Source organism: Sorex araneus, chromosome 9 (genome assembly GCF_027595985.1).
Source record: "Sorex araneus isolate mSorAra2 chromosome 9, mSorAra2.pri, whole genome shotgun sequence".
NCBI classification, from domain to species: domain Eukaryota; kingdom Metazoa; phylum Chordata; class Mammalia; order Eulipotyphla; family Soricidae; genus Sorex; species Sorex araneus.
This window is the reverse complement of record NC_073310.1, coordinates 12,874,131-12,889,728: the sequence shown is the minus strand read 5'-3', so window position 1 is coordinate 12,889,728 and position 15,598 is coordinate 12,874,131. Positions and strand designations below refer to the sequence as shown.

At 53.6% G+C, this 15,598-nt stretch overlaps 1 protein-coding gene across 8 annotated transcripts in view; it reads left to right on the top strand.

Moving 5' to 3' along the window:
* The window catches only part of GIT2 (GIT ArfGAP 2), a 55,986-nt gene that overhangs the window by 29,647 nt on the left and 10,741 nt on the right, over positions 1–15,598 (top strand). For 2 of the 8 annotated variants that reach the window (XM_055146826.1, XM_055146825.1), the window contains exons 13-16: positions 3,335–3,477; positions 5,162–5,311; positions 9,701–9,949; positions 11,625–11,714. In XM_055146826.1, the coding sequence (XP_055002801.1) occupies positions 3,335–3,477; positions 5,162–5,311; positions 9,701–9,949; positions 11,625–11,714 (632 nt within the window). The other 6 variants (XM_055146830.1, XM_055146829.1, XM_055146827.1 and 3 more) reach the window with 5 other exon arrangements.

Here is a 15,598-nt window from a genome sequence, read left to right as displayed (position 1 = left end):
TTCCCATATGGTCCCCTGAGCATCACCAGGGGTAATTCCTGAGCACAGAGCCAGGAGTGACCCCTGTGCATCACCGGGTGTGATCCAAAAAAAAAAAAATCAGCCCAGTTTTGTAAGGAAGATACCACGCGTATGTAAAGTGAATGTATCCCATGAAGTATGAATCTGCAATCCGTCCTCACTGTGTGCAGATCCCACAGTTGCCAGTTCACCTCTTGGTAAAGCCTTGTTTGTAACTCCCAGGTCAGACCCTGCAGCACTTTCATTCCAGGTCCGTAACTTGTGGTCACATACAAAGCAGTGAAAAACTCTTAAGTCCTCTTGGGGCTGGAGCGATAGTACAGCGGGGAGGGCATTTGTCTTGCATGTGGCCGACCTGGGTTTGATCCCCAACATCCCATAGGTCTCCTGAGCCCACCAGGAGTGATTCCTGAGTGCAGAGCCAGGAGTGACCCCTGAGCATTGCCGGGTGTGGCCCCCAAACAAAAAAAAAAAAAAAATTTATGTCTTCCAAGACACATGTTCCAAGTTGAGACTGAAGAAGGCTGTACCCTCTGGCCTTCTGTTTGCATTCTCACAGAGTCCACAAGGGTCGTTTGGAGGGTCTGTTTCACGCCCCTTTTTCCGGAGTTTCATGCTTTCGCCTCTGATCTCACTGTTCTAAGATCGCCCCGAGCCTAGTTCTGAGTGCTGTCCTGGGTGCCTGAGCCTGAGAAGGCCACAGTGTCAGCAGAAAAAAGCATGTCTTGGGGCTGGAGTGATAGCATAGCGGGGAGGGCGTTTGCCTTGCATGCAACCGACCCAGGTTCGATTCCCAGCATCCCATATGGTCCCCTGAGCACCACCGGGGTAATTCCTGAGTGCAGAGTCAGGAGTGACCCCTGTGTATCGCTGTGTCTGACCCAAAAAGAAAAAAAAAAGAAAAGAAAAAAGCATGTGTTAGGGAGGCTTCCTCTAGCACGAGTCACAGTGCCCTGCTGGCTTGGAGTTCAGTATTAATGAGCCAACAAATATTCTAGAAGGTGTCTTTAAAAAAAAAAAAAAACACTCACAAAGCAAGGTTATAAGCTACCTGGTTGGTGAGAATGTTATGACCAGGAGCTCACAAGCTTTTACTTTCAGAATAGTGGTTCAGTGTTTGTGAATTCAGCCTTCACAGTCACTTTACTCATCATATCTCCTCATTATGAGAACTTTGTACACACTTAGAGAAAGAGTTGAATGATTATGGTTATTTTATCATCCCCGTTCATGAGGGTTTTTTTTTATAGTGAATCTTTATTAGCTCTTTGATCAGATTAAATATTACTTAAATGTTGATTTGAAAGATTAATAAGAGTTTTTTTAAGTAGCCATAATTTATTGTCCAGTTATTGTTCATCATGATATCAAAGTAACAACATTAGAAATCAACACTTAGCTTGAATTGTTCTTTTTTGTTTGTTTTTGGGCCACACCTGACAGTGCTCAAGACTTACCCCTGTCTCTGCAGTTAGGGATCCCTCCTGGCAGAGTTTGGGGGACAGTCTGGGGGCCTGGAGGTTGAGCCCCGGTTGGCCGCGTGCATGGCAAACGCCCTCTGCACTGTGCTGTCGCCCTGGCCCCGGCTTTTTCTCCTGGGTTCTCTCACTCCTGTTCAGTGGGGAGCCTGTGCCTGCTCCGTAAGCCGAAACCCTTGAGCACCTCTTTCTATTTTGGTGTTGCGTTTTAGTAGTCGTCGTCGTTGTTGTTGTTGTTTATTTGGTTTTGGTTTTTATGTTTCTTTTAGCAGAACCCAGACCTCAGACATGCAAAGGCATGTATTTGGCCATTGAGCCAAGTACATGGCTCTTTTTTTTGCTTTTGCTTTTTGGGTAATACCCCGCAGTACTCGGGTTACTCCTGACTGCACTTACGAATTACTCCTGGCGGTGCTCAGGGGATTATATGGGATGCCGGGGACCCCAGTCAGCTGCATGCAAGGCTAATGCCCTACCCGCTGTCCTAGCGCTCCGGCCCCAGTAAGGAATTTCTTTTTTTTTTCTTTTTTTTTTTTTGGGGGGGGTTGTCACACCTGGGGCTGGAGCGACAGCACAGCAGTTGGGCGTTCACCTTTCACACGGCCGACCCGAGTTTGATTCCTCTGCCCCTCTCAGAGAGCCCGGCAAGCTACCGAGAGTATTGAGCCCACTCGGCAGAGCCTGGCAAGCTACCCGTGGCCTATTGGATATGCCAAAAACAGTAACAATAAGTCTCTCAATGAGAGATGTTACTGGTGCCCGCTCGAACAAATCAATGAGCAACGGGATGACAGTGACAGTGACCTGCGATGCACAGGGGTTACTCCTGGCTCTGCACTCAGGAACCACTCCTGGTGGTGCTCAGGGGACCATATGGGATGCTGGGAACCGAACCTGGGTCAGCCGCGTGCAAGGCAAATGCCCTCCCCGCTGTGCTATCGCTCCAGCCCCAGTAAGGAATTTCTTGATTGTGAAGCTTGACTCTCTTCCACCCGAGATCTGATTCCAAGAGGTCAGGGGTCGAGGTGGGGACTGGCTCAGGGCCCTGCAGGCACCTGGGTCTGTTTTGATTTGCTGTGATGACTTCCCAACACAGTGCAGCTCTAACTGAGCTTCAGTGAGCGCTTTAACTTTGGTGGGTTGGAGCTACACTCCATCTCCTTGAACAATGAGACACTTAAGGCCCTTTTTTTTTTTTTTTTTTTTTTTTGCTTTTTTGGGTCACATCTGGCTATGCACAGGGGTTACTCCTGGCTCTGCGCTCAGGAATTATCTCTGGCGGTGCTCAGGGGACCATATGGGATGCTGGGAATCGAACCCAGGTCGGCCGCGTGCAAGGCAAACGCCCTCCCCGCTGTGCTATCGCTCCAGCCCCTTCTTTTTGGGTCACACCCAGCGATGCTCAGGGGTTACTCCTGGCTTTGCACTCAGGAATTGCTCCTGGCAGTGCATGGGGTACCAGATGGGATGCCGGGGATCAAACCAGGTCAGCGGCCGCGTGCAAGGCAAACGCCCTCCCCCTGTGCTATCGCTCTGGCCCCACGTAGGGCCCTTCATATGAGCCCCTCTTCCCCGAGCGCGCGTCTTCAGTCACCCACGTTTGGTGAGGAACTGAGAGGGAAGAATACTGCGGTTGCTCGTGCGCGCTCCGTCTGATCAATCCCTTTCTCTCTGTCATTCCAACTTTGGAGTTGAGTGTCCCATTGCTACCGATGTCACTTCCCTTCAGTCTTAAATGACAAGATCCACAAAAATCCCACAAAATCCCAGTGTTGAGGAATGAGATTTTTTTTTTTTCCTAAGCCCAAAGTCAAGTTATTTGCTTCTGTCGGTAGACAACGTGGAGCTGGTCCTGAAAACGATCAGTAACCAGCACAGCGTTGAGAGCCACGACCACGACCAGCCAGACTACGACAGCGTGGCTTCAGACGAGGACACGGACCCGGAAGCCACCGCCAGCAAGGCAAGCCGGCAGAAGGTGAGGCCACAGGGCCACGCAGCAGGGCCCGGGGCTTCTCTCTAGAACTCCTTCCTCTTGCGAATTGGCCTGGCTTGCACGGCACTGGGGGGCCAGCCCCCTGGAGCACGCCAGGCGGGTAAAGTGGGGTCCACAGCTAGCCGGGGCCAGGCGGAAACTGGACTGCGGGAACTAGCCCGAGGACAGGAGTCCTTTGTCCCTGCCCGAGAGGCCGAACCACAGCCCTGCTGCGCTTGTGAGGAGGAGGGACAATGTTTTATCCCCCCACCAGGTGTTTGCCCGGCGTCGCCTCCTGGCCGATCCGCCCCTCTGGCTAACCCCTTCCCACAAGGCCTCGGGCCGGTAGAAAGGGATGGGCAGCACTTGCAGCAGACCGGCAGGCGGCGGGCAGGCCGGTACCCCGCAAGGCTTCGGCTCTTCGGCTCCGCCACCAGGCAGGCACGGAGGACGGACTCCGGGGAAAGTGAGGGTCAGCGAGACGGAGCGAGACTCCCGGCTGCAGAGGGCGGGGCAGCCTGAACCTCAGCAGGCCAGGCCGAGCCGGGGGAGCATTGGGGCAGGTGGAAGGGCGACAGCCGGAGCCACCTGGCGTTCCGTGGGGTGGGGAGCACTGTCCTCCGGAGGAAAGGACCGTAGGCTGGGGACTGCTGGCGATGAGCTCGAGGGAGAGAGTCAGCGTGGCAGAGTCCGAGGGCCGGCAGGGCCCGACCGTGCCACCAGTGCGGAGCCTGCAGGAGTGCAAGAGGACAGAGAGATGACGGGAGAAGGCGGGGACGTAGAGAGGATGTGCGAAGGTCACAGAGCTCCCGCTCCCGGCCTGGAGATAGACGGGCCATGGGCGGCCGCAGGGCACGTAGGGGCCATGGGCTCAGGCGAGAAGCCCCCCGGCCAGACCTCCCAGAAGCCCCGGGCCCACTCGGAGTGAAAGCAGGACCCTCCCTACTGCTGAGGCCCTCCGGCTCTGACAGGGCCCAGGGCCGCGCCCCCGACCCCGCCCACCCGCCTGCTGTCCCCCGGCTGAGCTCTGCTGGCTAGAACGGTCCCCTCCTGACAGCCGCTCACTAATGACCTCACCTCCTGAAGGCTGTGGCTCACGCCTCACCTCCCGAAGACTGACCCTGCCAGCCCGATTCACCGCACTCACCCTCTTTAGCTCCCAGGCCCGCACCCTGTCTTCACGGCACTAACAACTGCTGTCTTATCATATCGTTACTTCATTTATTTTTTTCTCCTTCCCTGCTCTGTTCGAATGTAAATGCCTGGAAGCAGGAATTCTTGGGTTTCATTTCCGATGTATCACCAACCCCTTAGAATACTGCCGGACGCTCCTTGAAAACCTGTTGGCATGAAAGAGCTAACGACAGTGAATAAAAAGATAAACGAGGAAGCACGAGGGAGGCCGAGGCACATGCACCTCGTCTGGCCGAGCAGATGATAGCCCCTCTGCCTTTTCGGTTTAAAAAAAAGAAAAGAAAAGGAAAAAAATGAGTGACTCTGAATTTTTTTCAAGTTACCATAGTAACCCTACTTTTATGTTTTACTTTTGTTTCACTCTCAGAAGCCTTGACTTGGTTTGATTAACTTTGCAATCCAGCGGGCATGGTCAGAATTTGACATTTTTTTAGCTGTTAGTACTGAATGTTGTCATCTCAGATTGTGAACATTTTCCCCAATTTATTTTTAGAGCCTAGATTCAGATTTATCAGATGGACCAGTCACTGTGCAGGAATTTATGGAGGTCAAACACGCTCTAGTAGCTTCTGAGGCCAAGATACAGCAGCTAATGAAGGTGAATAACAACTTGAGTGACGAGCTGAGAATTATGCAGAAAAAGGTAACATGTTGCTCAATGCCAGGGTCATTGACGCTTGAACCCCGTAGGGTGAGGGAGACGCCCAGGCACAGTGCCCGTGGTCAGAGGGAAGAGAAGTAGGCATACCTGTCCCAGACCGAGGACGCTCGGGGCCAGGCGGTCTCTGGGAACAAGACGCATCTGGCTCTTGTCGGCGGAGCCCATTCAGTCAGAACCAGAACCTAAGGACGTCTCCCGGGGCGGAGAAAGGGAGCAGCCCCCCAGCCGGTGTTTGTGGTGGGCTCAGCCACCCTGAGACCGCTGCACTGTCCTCTCTGCTTCCCGGGGACCTGGCCGATGCCCCTCGAAACGTGAGTCTTCCTGTTTCCGGTGCTCACGGTCAGACAGAATAGACGCCACCCGGCAGGTGGGTGCGCTTCAAGGAGCCCCACTCGGGCCCCCGCCCCGGCCCCTGCCAGGGAAGGGAGGGGGCCGTCCCTGTCCCAGCCCTCACCCTGTCTGCCCGGGCCCACCTCCCTGCTCTCGGCCCGACGCAGGGCCTGCCCCAGGGGAGGTTCCTGGGAAACCAGCCCACAGCGCTTCCCCTGCAGGGCCCCGCCCCCCGGGCGCAGCTCCCCTTGCCGGACGGGAGGACCCGAAACGTGTGACTCTGTGAATCCCTAAGAAACGCAGGGGGCCGAGCGTAGAGTACGCGTACGAGGGAGAGCCCCGTGGGCGACGCGGTAGGAGAGAGCGAGGAAAAGGAAGGGGGAGAGTTCTCCTCTGCCTCCGACCCCCGGGAGTGCCCCTGCCTTCAGTCGGCTGATGCCAGCGTGGGACTCTCGCACCCCCTCAGAGAGAAACCAAGCAGGGTATTTCCGGGTCCCCACACGCAGATTTGCAGGCTAGCGCTTCCGAGTCACGAGCACGGGCAGGGCGGGCAGGCCCTTGTCGGTGACGCCTCCTACAGGGAGCCGGAGCAGGCGCCCGCTCCTTGCCCCATCAGGGCCACCCCCGCTGTGCCCCCCTCGGGGTTCTCTCTGCGACTCCGCAGGTGTCGGTTCTAGATCACGGCTTGGTGTCCAAGTGACCTGTGCCTGTGCCGGCACTGTGCTGGGGTGAAGGCTGGACGGGGTCCAGTTTCGGTCACTCTATTCTGGGCCACCCTGGCCCCGCCGGGGCTGGTGTGCAGCCGTGAGCCCGAGAGACCAGGAGCCCTTTTCTGTATTCGCTGGACTTACATTTCCTCTGGACTTCCGAAAGGACCTTTGGTTTTTTGTTGTTTTTTTGTTGTTTTTCTCCTTGATGAATTAGAACTTGTTTGAGTAATTGAACTAATGATTTTGTTCAGGTGATTTTTTTTTTTTCCCTTTAACATGCTGACTTTGCCACAGTAAATCGATCTGCTTAAGCATCACTTTTTTTTTTTAATTCTGTAATGCTCCTTGTAGTATTTATAGAAATTGCTAGCAATAACCTCAATTCTCTGACAGAAAATGGCTCACACTTCTTTAAGAAATGCGGGGTGAAGTAATTTGCCATTGCTCACGGGCTGCCTCCTCTGTTAAAAAAAAACTTTTGATGATCTATATTGACTGTTGAATCACCTGCAACTCTTCATTTCCTGTTATACTCCTTCCAAACACAAACAATGAAGCATTGAGATGGGCCGGAATGATAGCACAGTGGGGAGGGCGTTTGCTTTGCACACGGCTGACCCAGGTTCAATCCCCTGGCATCCCATAGGGTCCCCCGAGCACTGCCAGGAGTAACTCCTGAGTGCAGAGCCAGGACTAACCCCTGAGCATCACTGGCTGTGACAAATTAAATTAAATAAATAAATAAATAGAATAAATAGAATAAAGCATTAAGATCAGCATCCTTCAGGCCTAGAGTCAGGCCCTGGCCCAGGCCTCAGCTCCTGGAGTACTGCTGGAGGTAACTCGCTTTCCCCACGCCCCACCAGCCCAAACTGCAGGGCCAGCTGTCAGCAGACTGGCCCTCGCCCCAAGCCACTGGGAGTGGCCTCTCTTTGAAAAAATAAAATTTTTTTTTTGAAAGGATAAACGTCATTTATACTCAGGTTTATCTCTGCAGATATGGGCTGCTTAAACATTTTTTTGAATGAGTCTAGGAGTGTGGAGCTCACCCGAGCACATTCAGACAACACCCAGGCTGGGTGGCTTGGAGGCAGGAACGTGTTTTACATGAAGTTGGGGATACCGTGGCCTCATCTGAAGAGCTCCCCGAGAAGGTTTCCCTGAAGACAGACAGACAGACGTGTGACGGGGCACACTCCTTGAGGGACGTGTGCCGTCAGCACCTCTCAGAGTGAGACCACCTCTTGACTGTCAGGCCTGGGTTCCCTGGTCAGCAGTTTTTTTTGTTTGTTTGTTTTGCTTTTTGGGTCACACCCGGCGATGCTCAGGGGTTACTCCTGGCTCTGCACTCAGGAATCACCCCTGGCGGTGCTCAGGGGACCATATGGGATGCTGGGAATCGAACCTGGGTCGGCCACGTGCAAGGCAAACACCCTCCCCGCTACGCTATCACTCCAGCCCCTGGTCAGCAGTTTTGACGGGCACCTTTGCCCGTCTCCACCCTGGCGTGTCGGGGTCTCCAGTGACTCCTCCCGTCTCCACCGGAAAGAGCATCGTAGATGCGGATTCTGTGCCGAGAGCCTTAGTGGCACCAAGCTGTCCGTCATTCCGTAGCACAGGACCCTCCAGCAAGACGGGCGTGTGGGTGTTTCCACGGAACAGGCAGCAAGTCACATTTCCCGAAGGGCGGCTGTATCTGTGACCTGTGTAGAACTTGTTTATTTAACAAAGATGCATTTCAAGCCAGGAGGCCGGAGCAACAGGGCCGCAGGCAGGGCGTTTGCCTTGCAGGGGGCCAGCCCAGACTCAGACCCCAGAAAACCCAGATGGTCCCCCCCAGGATCACCAGAGTGATCCTTGAGCACAGAGTCAGGAGTAAGCCCTGAGCACTGCTGGGTGGCCCCCCGCCCCGCCCTCCAAAAAAAAAATTAGGTAACAGTTTCTACTATCTATATTTTATACGTAGTTGACAAAGTAGCGTGATTTGTGTCTGATCTTTCACATTTAACAGTTGCTTGGACAGGATGCTAACTAATGAAGAGGAGCAGCAGATCTCGGTGTCTTTTTCACAGCTCGGTGCTGTCTAAGTAGGAAGTGAAAGTCACCCCTAACCGAATGGGGTTTGCTATTGAAACAAGTCACGATCTCCTGGTGCAAAATAACAGTTGCTTTCGGACTTAAGCCTTGACCCCGGTGGGAATTGTGGTCATATTTTTCTTTTTTTTTTTTTTTAACGGTCTGTCCAAGAGTAGACAGCTGAACTCCCACCCCACCCCGCTTAGCAACGGTCCTGGAAGACGGAGGCGCACCCGAGGGGAAGGACACTCAGACTGGACTCGGTGTCTCACGTGCCAAGTCACCCGATTCCCGGCTCATCCCTTAACTCTTAAAAAGTCATCCAGCACCAGCGGCACAGCCGGCGCGTGAGGAACGGAGGGAGCGCTCAGGGGCTCCGCGCGGCAGCCCCCAACTAACCCGGGGGGGGGGGTGCCAGGCAGAGTAGCACCCCCACGGTTCCAACTGGGGGTAACCAAGCCGCAGGAGAGATTGAGAGAGAGAAAGAGAGAGAGGCCAAACCATCCCACCCCGGCCAAGAGCCGGTGGACCGCCCGGGGGAGCCGGCACGCCACGCGAGCGCTTGCCCGAAGATGATGTCGCAGACGCCGGGGCCCCAGCCGTGTCCCTCTGGCAAACGGCCGTGGGCGTCTTTGAAAGTGCAGAGTTGTTTGGAATGCCCAGAGTATGCTCTTGAATAAAATCCTCTTGACCCGAGTTTTTCTTGTCGGCTCTTTGGGAAGCAACGGCTGACCTGGTGTCCCCTAAGCTGCCCGCCCCGTCCCCCTTGGCTTCTGCAGAGCAAACCCCAGTTGTCTCCGTGCCGCTTCCTGGTGTCCGCTGGCATTCGGGGCGTTCGGGAGTCGCCCGGGGCTCCCTGGAAACCTAAGTGATGTTCTAGGGACCTCGAGCTCTGAGGACAGTCCCACAGCACAGCTCACCTGCGCACATTTCCCAGCCTTAACTTAGAGGGTCAGACACTTTTTTATTTTTTTTTTTAAAGACAAAAAAGCCCAGACTGCAGCTTTTCCGGGAATCCAAAAATGAATGTGTGTAGTTTTGCTTTCAGTGACCGCGTTCCGCTGTGTGCCTTTCCGCTAGAAGCGTTTTCACGTTGGCAGCTGCCTTTTGCTTTCACCCCGGTGCTCTGTGAACGCGTCCGTGCTGTCGTAGCTGGCGGTCGAATGTGTTTGTTTACCTCATGTGTGTGCTTTTTGTTTTCTCTTTTCCGCTTGCTGTAGAAAAACACCGTCCCACCGCTAAACCTTTCTTTCAGCTTCAGACACTCCAGAGTGAAAACTCGAACCTCAGGAAACAGGCCTCCACCGACCTCTGTCAGGCGCAGACGGGGCCTGAGTGCACCGGCGCTTCCAGCCACTCGTCCCTAAAGCGGCGTCCGTCTGCCCGGGGCAGCAGGCCCATGTCCATGTACGAGACGGGGTCGGGGCAGAAGCCCTATCTCCCCCTGGGAGAAGCGGACCGCCCGGAAGAGAGCAGGACGAGGCTGCAGCCTTTCCCCGCACACGTAAGTGACCCGCACTCGCGCGGCCGGCTCGCGGCTGCGTCTCTGCTCTGCCACAGCGTCCGTGCGTGCGCTCGGCCAGCATCCGTCCTCGTGTCCTCCCCTCGCCGCACTCCGTCCCGGTCAGTCCGCTGCAGGGGACTCCCTGCGTCATCCGCTCTCCTCCCCGCTCCCCAAACCAAAGCATGAGTCATGGCGGTTACCTGCACGCGAAGGCCCGAACCCCTCCCCACGGAGGGGCCCGGCCCCTCGGAGAAGCAGGACCCTCGAAGGCAGGGTCCCTTTCTGCCCTCCCGGTGGGGCAGGTGATGTCCGTGCCCTGCGCCCGCAGAGGAAATCTAGAGGCCCCGAGACCACTACGGCCCCGGCCCCGTGGTCAGTGTGTGCCCACCCAGCTCTGCCCACCCTCCTCTGGGCCGTTTCCTAGGGATGGGGTGTCAGACCCCTCTCTGATCTTGGGGTCGTGCGCCAAGGTGGGTTCTGACAGGGTGTGACAACAGCCTCGTGTGCTTGACGGGGGACATACTGTGTCAGGAGGTTTCCAACTGTCATTGTCTCGTTGGAAGGAGTCTGTGTTGTGACAGGCTGTTAGAGATTTCGGAGCTTGGGTGATGGTGTTGGTTTGGGGGTGACATTCGGTACCCGGGGTTGCACCTGGAGATCGAACCCGGGTTTCCTTGCATGCTGCATTTATGCCCCCGCCCCCTGAGTCTTCTCTCTAGCCCCTCCCTGAGATGAGTTTTTCCCCAGGTAAATAAAAAGTAAAGGATAGATGGTGTCATAATTCAAACCCCAGTTTAATTTTGTGAAGCTATTGTGTGGTAGAATGATAATGGTAGTATACTGGAGTCTGTTCCTTCAGCCTATTTGGGTGGGAATCTCATCACACTAAGCGAAGTATCATATTTTTACATAATTGCAAACAGTACTGGAAAAGTAACCTTTGTTATTTTTTACAATGTGCTTTATTATTTTTTTTTTTTAAGAATTATCTAGAAGGGGCTGGAGCAATAGCACAGAGGGTAGGGCGTTTGCCTTGCACGCGGCTGACCCAGGTTTGAATCCCAGCATCCCATATGGTCCCCCGAGCACTGCCTGGAGTAATTCCTGAGTGCAGAGCCAGGCGTAACCCCTGTGCATCACTGGGTGTGACCCAAAAAACAAAACAAAACCAAAAAAACGAATCTAGAATGTCAGAAAGTTCTATCACGAAAATTCTCCATCTGTTCTAAAGAGTGGATCGGTAGTATGTCCCAGCGTAATCTTGTGTTAGTGGGAGTGGGATTTTTGCCGCAGGGGCTGCTCCCTGCTCTGTGCTCAGGGCTCCGTCCTGGTAGTGCTGGGGCACCCTCTGGTGCCAGGGGTCGAGCCAGGGTCTGCCCCATGGCAGGTGAGCATCCATATCCCTGTCTCTCTTCTAAAACATTGGGAAATTCAGCGGGTTCCCTTTTCCCTTAGAGAAAGGAATCCGAGGGATCCCGAGGGATTTCCCGGAGGCCTTCGGTCAGGGGCTGGCCAGCGGCGGTCCCCCTGCCCGTCTCAGAAACGCCGGCACGGGCGCTGGGGAGCAGGTTGCCTTTCCAGGGTTCTTCTAGGGGAACTCGGGCCAGGCCAGGAGGCGGGTGGGGTTCGCTTGTTTTGTGTTTGCCCCCCAGTGTGTTTCTCTCTCCCCTTCCAGATCGGGAGGAGTGCGCTTGTGACCTCCTCTTCGTCTCTGCCTTCCTTCCCCTCCACACTCTCCTGGTCGAGGGACGAGAGCGCCCGAAGGGTTAAGTACACTCTGCCTGCTCTCCGGAGCGGGCCCGGTGCCTTCTGCAGCTTCCGGCCCTCCCTCCCCCTAACCGCCCTGCATGCGGGGCCTTCCCCCTGCTGTCTCACGCACACGCACACGCACACACGCATGGCTGGAGGAGGCAGCCCCCTCCTCGTCTAATTCCTCCGTGCTCAGTTTCACGTCTTAACACCGTTCGCTCTTCACCCCCGTGGCTCTGACCGGGCGCAGACTCTCTCTCTGTCTCGGCTCTCAACATTAGCTGGCTGCTGGTTCCGCCCGGGAGGAAGGCAGCGCCGTCCCGGCGTCTCTCCCGTGCCGCAGTGACCAGGCTCGAGCTTGCCTGTCTGAACTAGCTGGAATGCCAAGACCGTTGTGATTGTGGGGGCCAGGACCCACCCCAGGGCCTCAGACACACAAGGCATGTGCTCTGCCACTGCGCCTTATCCCTAGCCTCCAACGCTGGGCTTTTTTATTATTATTACTTTTTTTAAATTTAACTTCCTGGCCTCATCCGTCAGTTTAAAATCACGAATCGGGGTTTCTCGGCTCCTGGGTCCACATCAAGATTAACACAGAGCTGCGTGGGCAGTGGAGGCTGCTGTTGGTTGGTTCGAGCCCTCCCTGCTCCTGTACGATGTAGACCCCCCCAAAGACGCTCCCTTAGAGTTTCCAGGCGTTCTCTCTTCCCTCCCTAAGCTCCTCCTCCATCACCAGCCTGCGGGTTTTTAATTGTTGTTCTTCTTTTTTGTTTGTTGTTGTTTTATTTTGGGTTCTGGTGCCACCTCCGGCGATGCTAAGGGGTCCCTCCCGGCTCCGCGCTCAGAAATGACGCCTGGCAGTGCTCTGGGGGACCATCTGGGATGCCGGCGTCCTGACTCGGGCTGCATGCAAGACACGCGTCCTGCCCGCTGTACTCTCTCTCCAGCCCCGTTGCCATCCTGTGGTCGAAGTCACTTACACATTTTGTTCCAAGAGCACTGCCACTCTAAAAAAGTATTTTCTTGCCTAAGCCGAGAACGTCTCGGGGTGAGACGCTGAAGGCCTACACTCGGGGCCTGGTTTTGTGTGGCATGCACAGACATGCCTGCGTGCTTCTGGCGTGTAAAACCCCATGGCCTCACGTATGTGAGAAATTCACTCGACCACTGGGCTGCATCCCCGGTCTGTGTGCGGTGTGCCCGGAGTCACCCCCGTGGCCTTCGCTGTGTGAGCTGAGCCACTTGGGTATTTCGTGTTTTTTTTTTCTTTAAACACTGAATATGGCGTCACAGGTGCGAGGAGGGAGGGGTCAGGTTTGCAGACCTGTGGGTTTGCCCGGGGCCCTTTCCCACTGCGCCCACAGCAGGCGTGGCCGGGGGAACTTCCTTCCCCACTGCCAACACCACAGGCCCCCAGAGGCCTTTGAGGGGCGCTTTGCTACACTTTTCAGGTCCATAAAACCAGTTTTGGAGATAGGAAAGTCAAACATCCTTCGGGATCGTTTTGACATTGATCTTCACTGTTTCCATAAAACATTTCTGCTAGCGGATGGCTTAAAAATGCACTGCCTTACTTGAAATTTGGTTAAGAATCAAGTAAATTTTGCCATTGGGAAACTGGTTTGAAAAGAAAAACAAAATATTTTTATTTTTGGAATATCATTGCAAAGACTTCTTGCTAAGACAGAGTTTTGTACACTGTTAAGAGACAGTTAGCCTGATCATCTCGACTGTTCCTGATCACACCCTCAGGAATTTAGATTTTTGCGGTAGTAGCACGTTTGTATTCAGAGAAATCTGTACATCTATTTACCCGAACCAGCACCAGCTATGAGGTCACTTTTCTATTAACAGCTTCGGGAGAGCAGAACTTTTGACTAATAGATCCTAACTCTGCATGTTCACAATCATGTTTATAAAATTAAATGCCAGCTAATCTCAAATCCTGTACATATGCTTTTGTGGACAATGACAAAGGATTGAATGTGTAAGTATGTGATTTGCTCGGGCGTTAACTGATGTTTGTTGCTTCCTGGGTATGTTTATGAGATATCGGAGTCCTGATTCTTCAAAAATGTGTAAATAAAACTTGGTACTTTCTTCTCGTTGTGGGGTAATGGATTGATTTGTAATTATCAAATTTGTATTGAAAACTTTTTTTTTTTTAAAGGATCATCCATTACAAAAATGTGGAATTTTCTGGGTCTAATTCTATTTTCTAGATTTTCCCACTGGAGCAGCTCTGGATGAATTTTCTAGAATAATTATTTAAATGCAAGTTTTTACATTCCATTTATATTTGTACATGTGTGTGCACATACACACATGCAAACACACTCATCTATAGGCGTGTGTATATGTATAAACTAAAGGAAAAGAAATTAACAGATTAGTCACATTCCTTATGAAAGGTAAGATGGGGTAGGGTTTTTTTGGAGGGGTGGGGAACGGGGGTATGGAGACCACCCGGAAGAACCTGGTCTCATTGCTCCCTGCCTGAGTGTAGCCCTGTAGCACTGTCATCCCGTTGTTCATTGATTTGCTCGAGCGGGCACCAGTAATGTCTCCATTGTGAGACTTGTTACTGTTTTTAGCATACCGAGTACACCACGGGTGGCTTGCCAGGCTCTGCCCTGCGGGCGGGATATTCCCAGTAGCTTGCCGGTGAACCCGTAGTGCTTCCTTTTGTTTCCCATCTATATAGTCGATTCATTCCCAAATAAGATCAAAATAAGGCAGGAGAAGAAAACAATGGTAGCGGCATTTTGTTAGTTTGGGGGCCACACCCTGCAGTGCTCAGGAGTCACTCCTAGCTCTGCACTCGGGAATTACTCCTGGGGGAACGTACTACAGGATGCCCAAGATCGAACCCTTCAGTCTCCTACAAGGCAGGCGCCCTCCCCGCTGCTGCTGTCTCTACAGCCCCAGAACAAGGGTATCGTAAAAGTTGGGGCCAGAGAAATAAATGGTACAATAGATAGGACACTTGCCTTGCACGTGGCCGACCTGGGTTCGATTCCCCAGCACCACATATGGTCCCCTGAGCACTGCCAGGAGTGATCCCTGAGCACAGAGCCAGGAGCAAGCCCTGAGCACAGATGGGTGTGGCCCCAAAACCCAGAAAGTGGGGGTGGGGAAGAAGTTGTTCTCCTTTTGGTAGAACTTGGCTCTGCGTGCTGTCTGGAAGGCTCCGAGTCAGCACGGTTCATTATTTGCCGTGTGGACTTGACTGGTAAAGGACAAGTTCATATTGCGTGTGTAGGAACCTCCACGTCTTCATTTGAGCGGCCAGAACCAGGAATGGCCTTTGGGAATTGTGGGCTCCCTCAGCAGCAGGACCGCGAGTACTGCCCCCCGGAAACAGGCCTGAGGGCCGGGGAGCCTCTCCCCGACGGGGTGGGTCTGTTCCTGCTCTCGTGGGAGGGCCCACACCCAGAGGTGCCCAGGGCTCTGCACTCGGGAATTACTCCTGACAGTGCCCAGGGCATCAGATGGGATGCCGGGGTTTGAGCCAGAGTCCGTCACGTGCAAGGCAAGCAAGCACCCCACCTGCTGTGCTGCCGCTCCCGCCTCTCTGACTTTTTCTGAAGTGACCATTCTAGTGGATAAAGCTACAGGGTCCCCCGACGGCTGCTTAAACTAAGGTCTTAACTTACACCCGTATCCTCAGCCCCATGCTTTTATTAACTTGGATTGGCTTCAAGGTATAGAACTGGGAACAGCATCTGTATGAATTGCTTATTAAAAATTCAGTCAGTTACATACATTATAGTATGTTAAGTGATTTAATTAAATATGCATCAGCCTATACTGATTTCTCTTCTAGATCAAGAAATTCTCAAATAGGATGGATAAAATTAATACTGAGGGAAAAAAATCGTTTCTGTTAAACACTTTAGA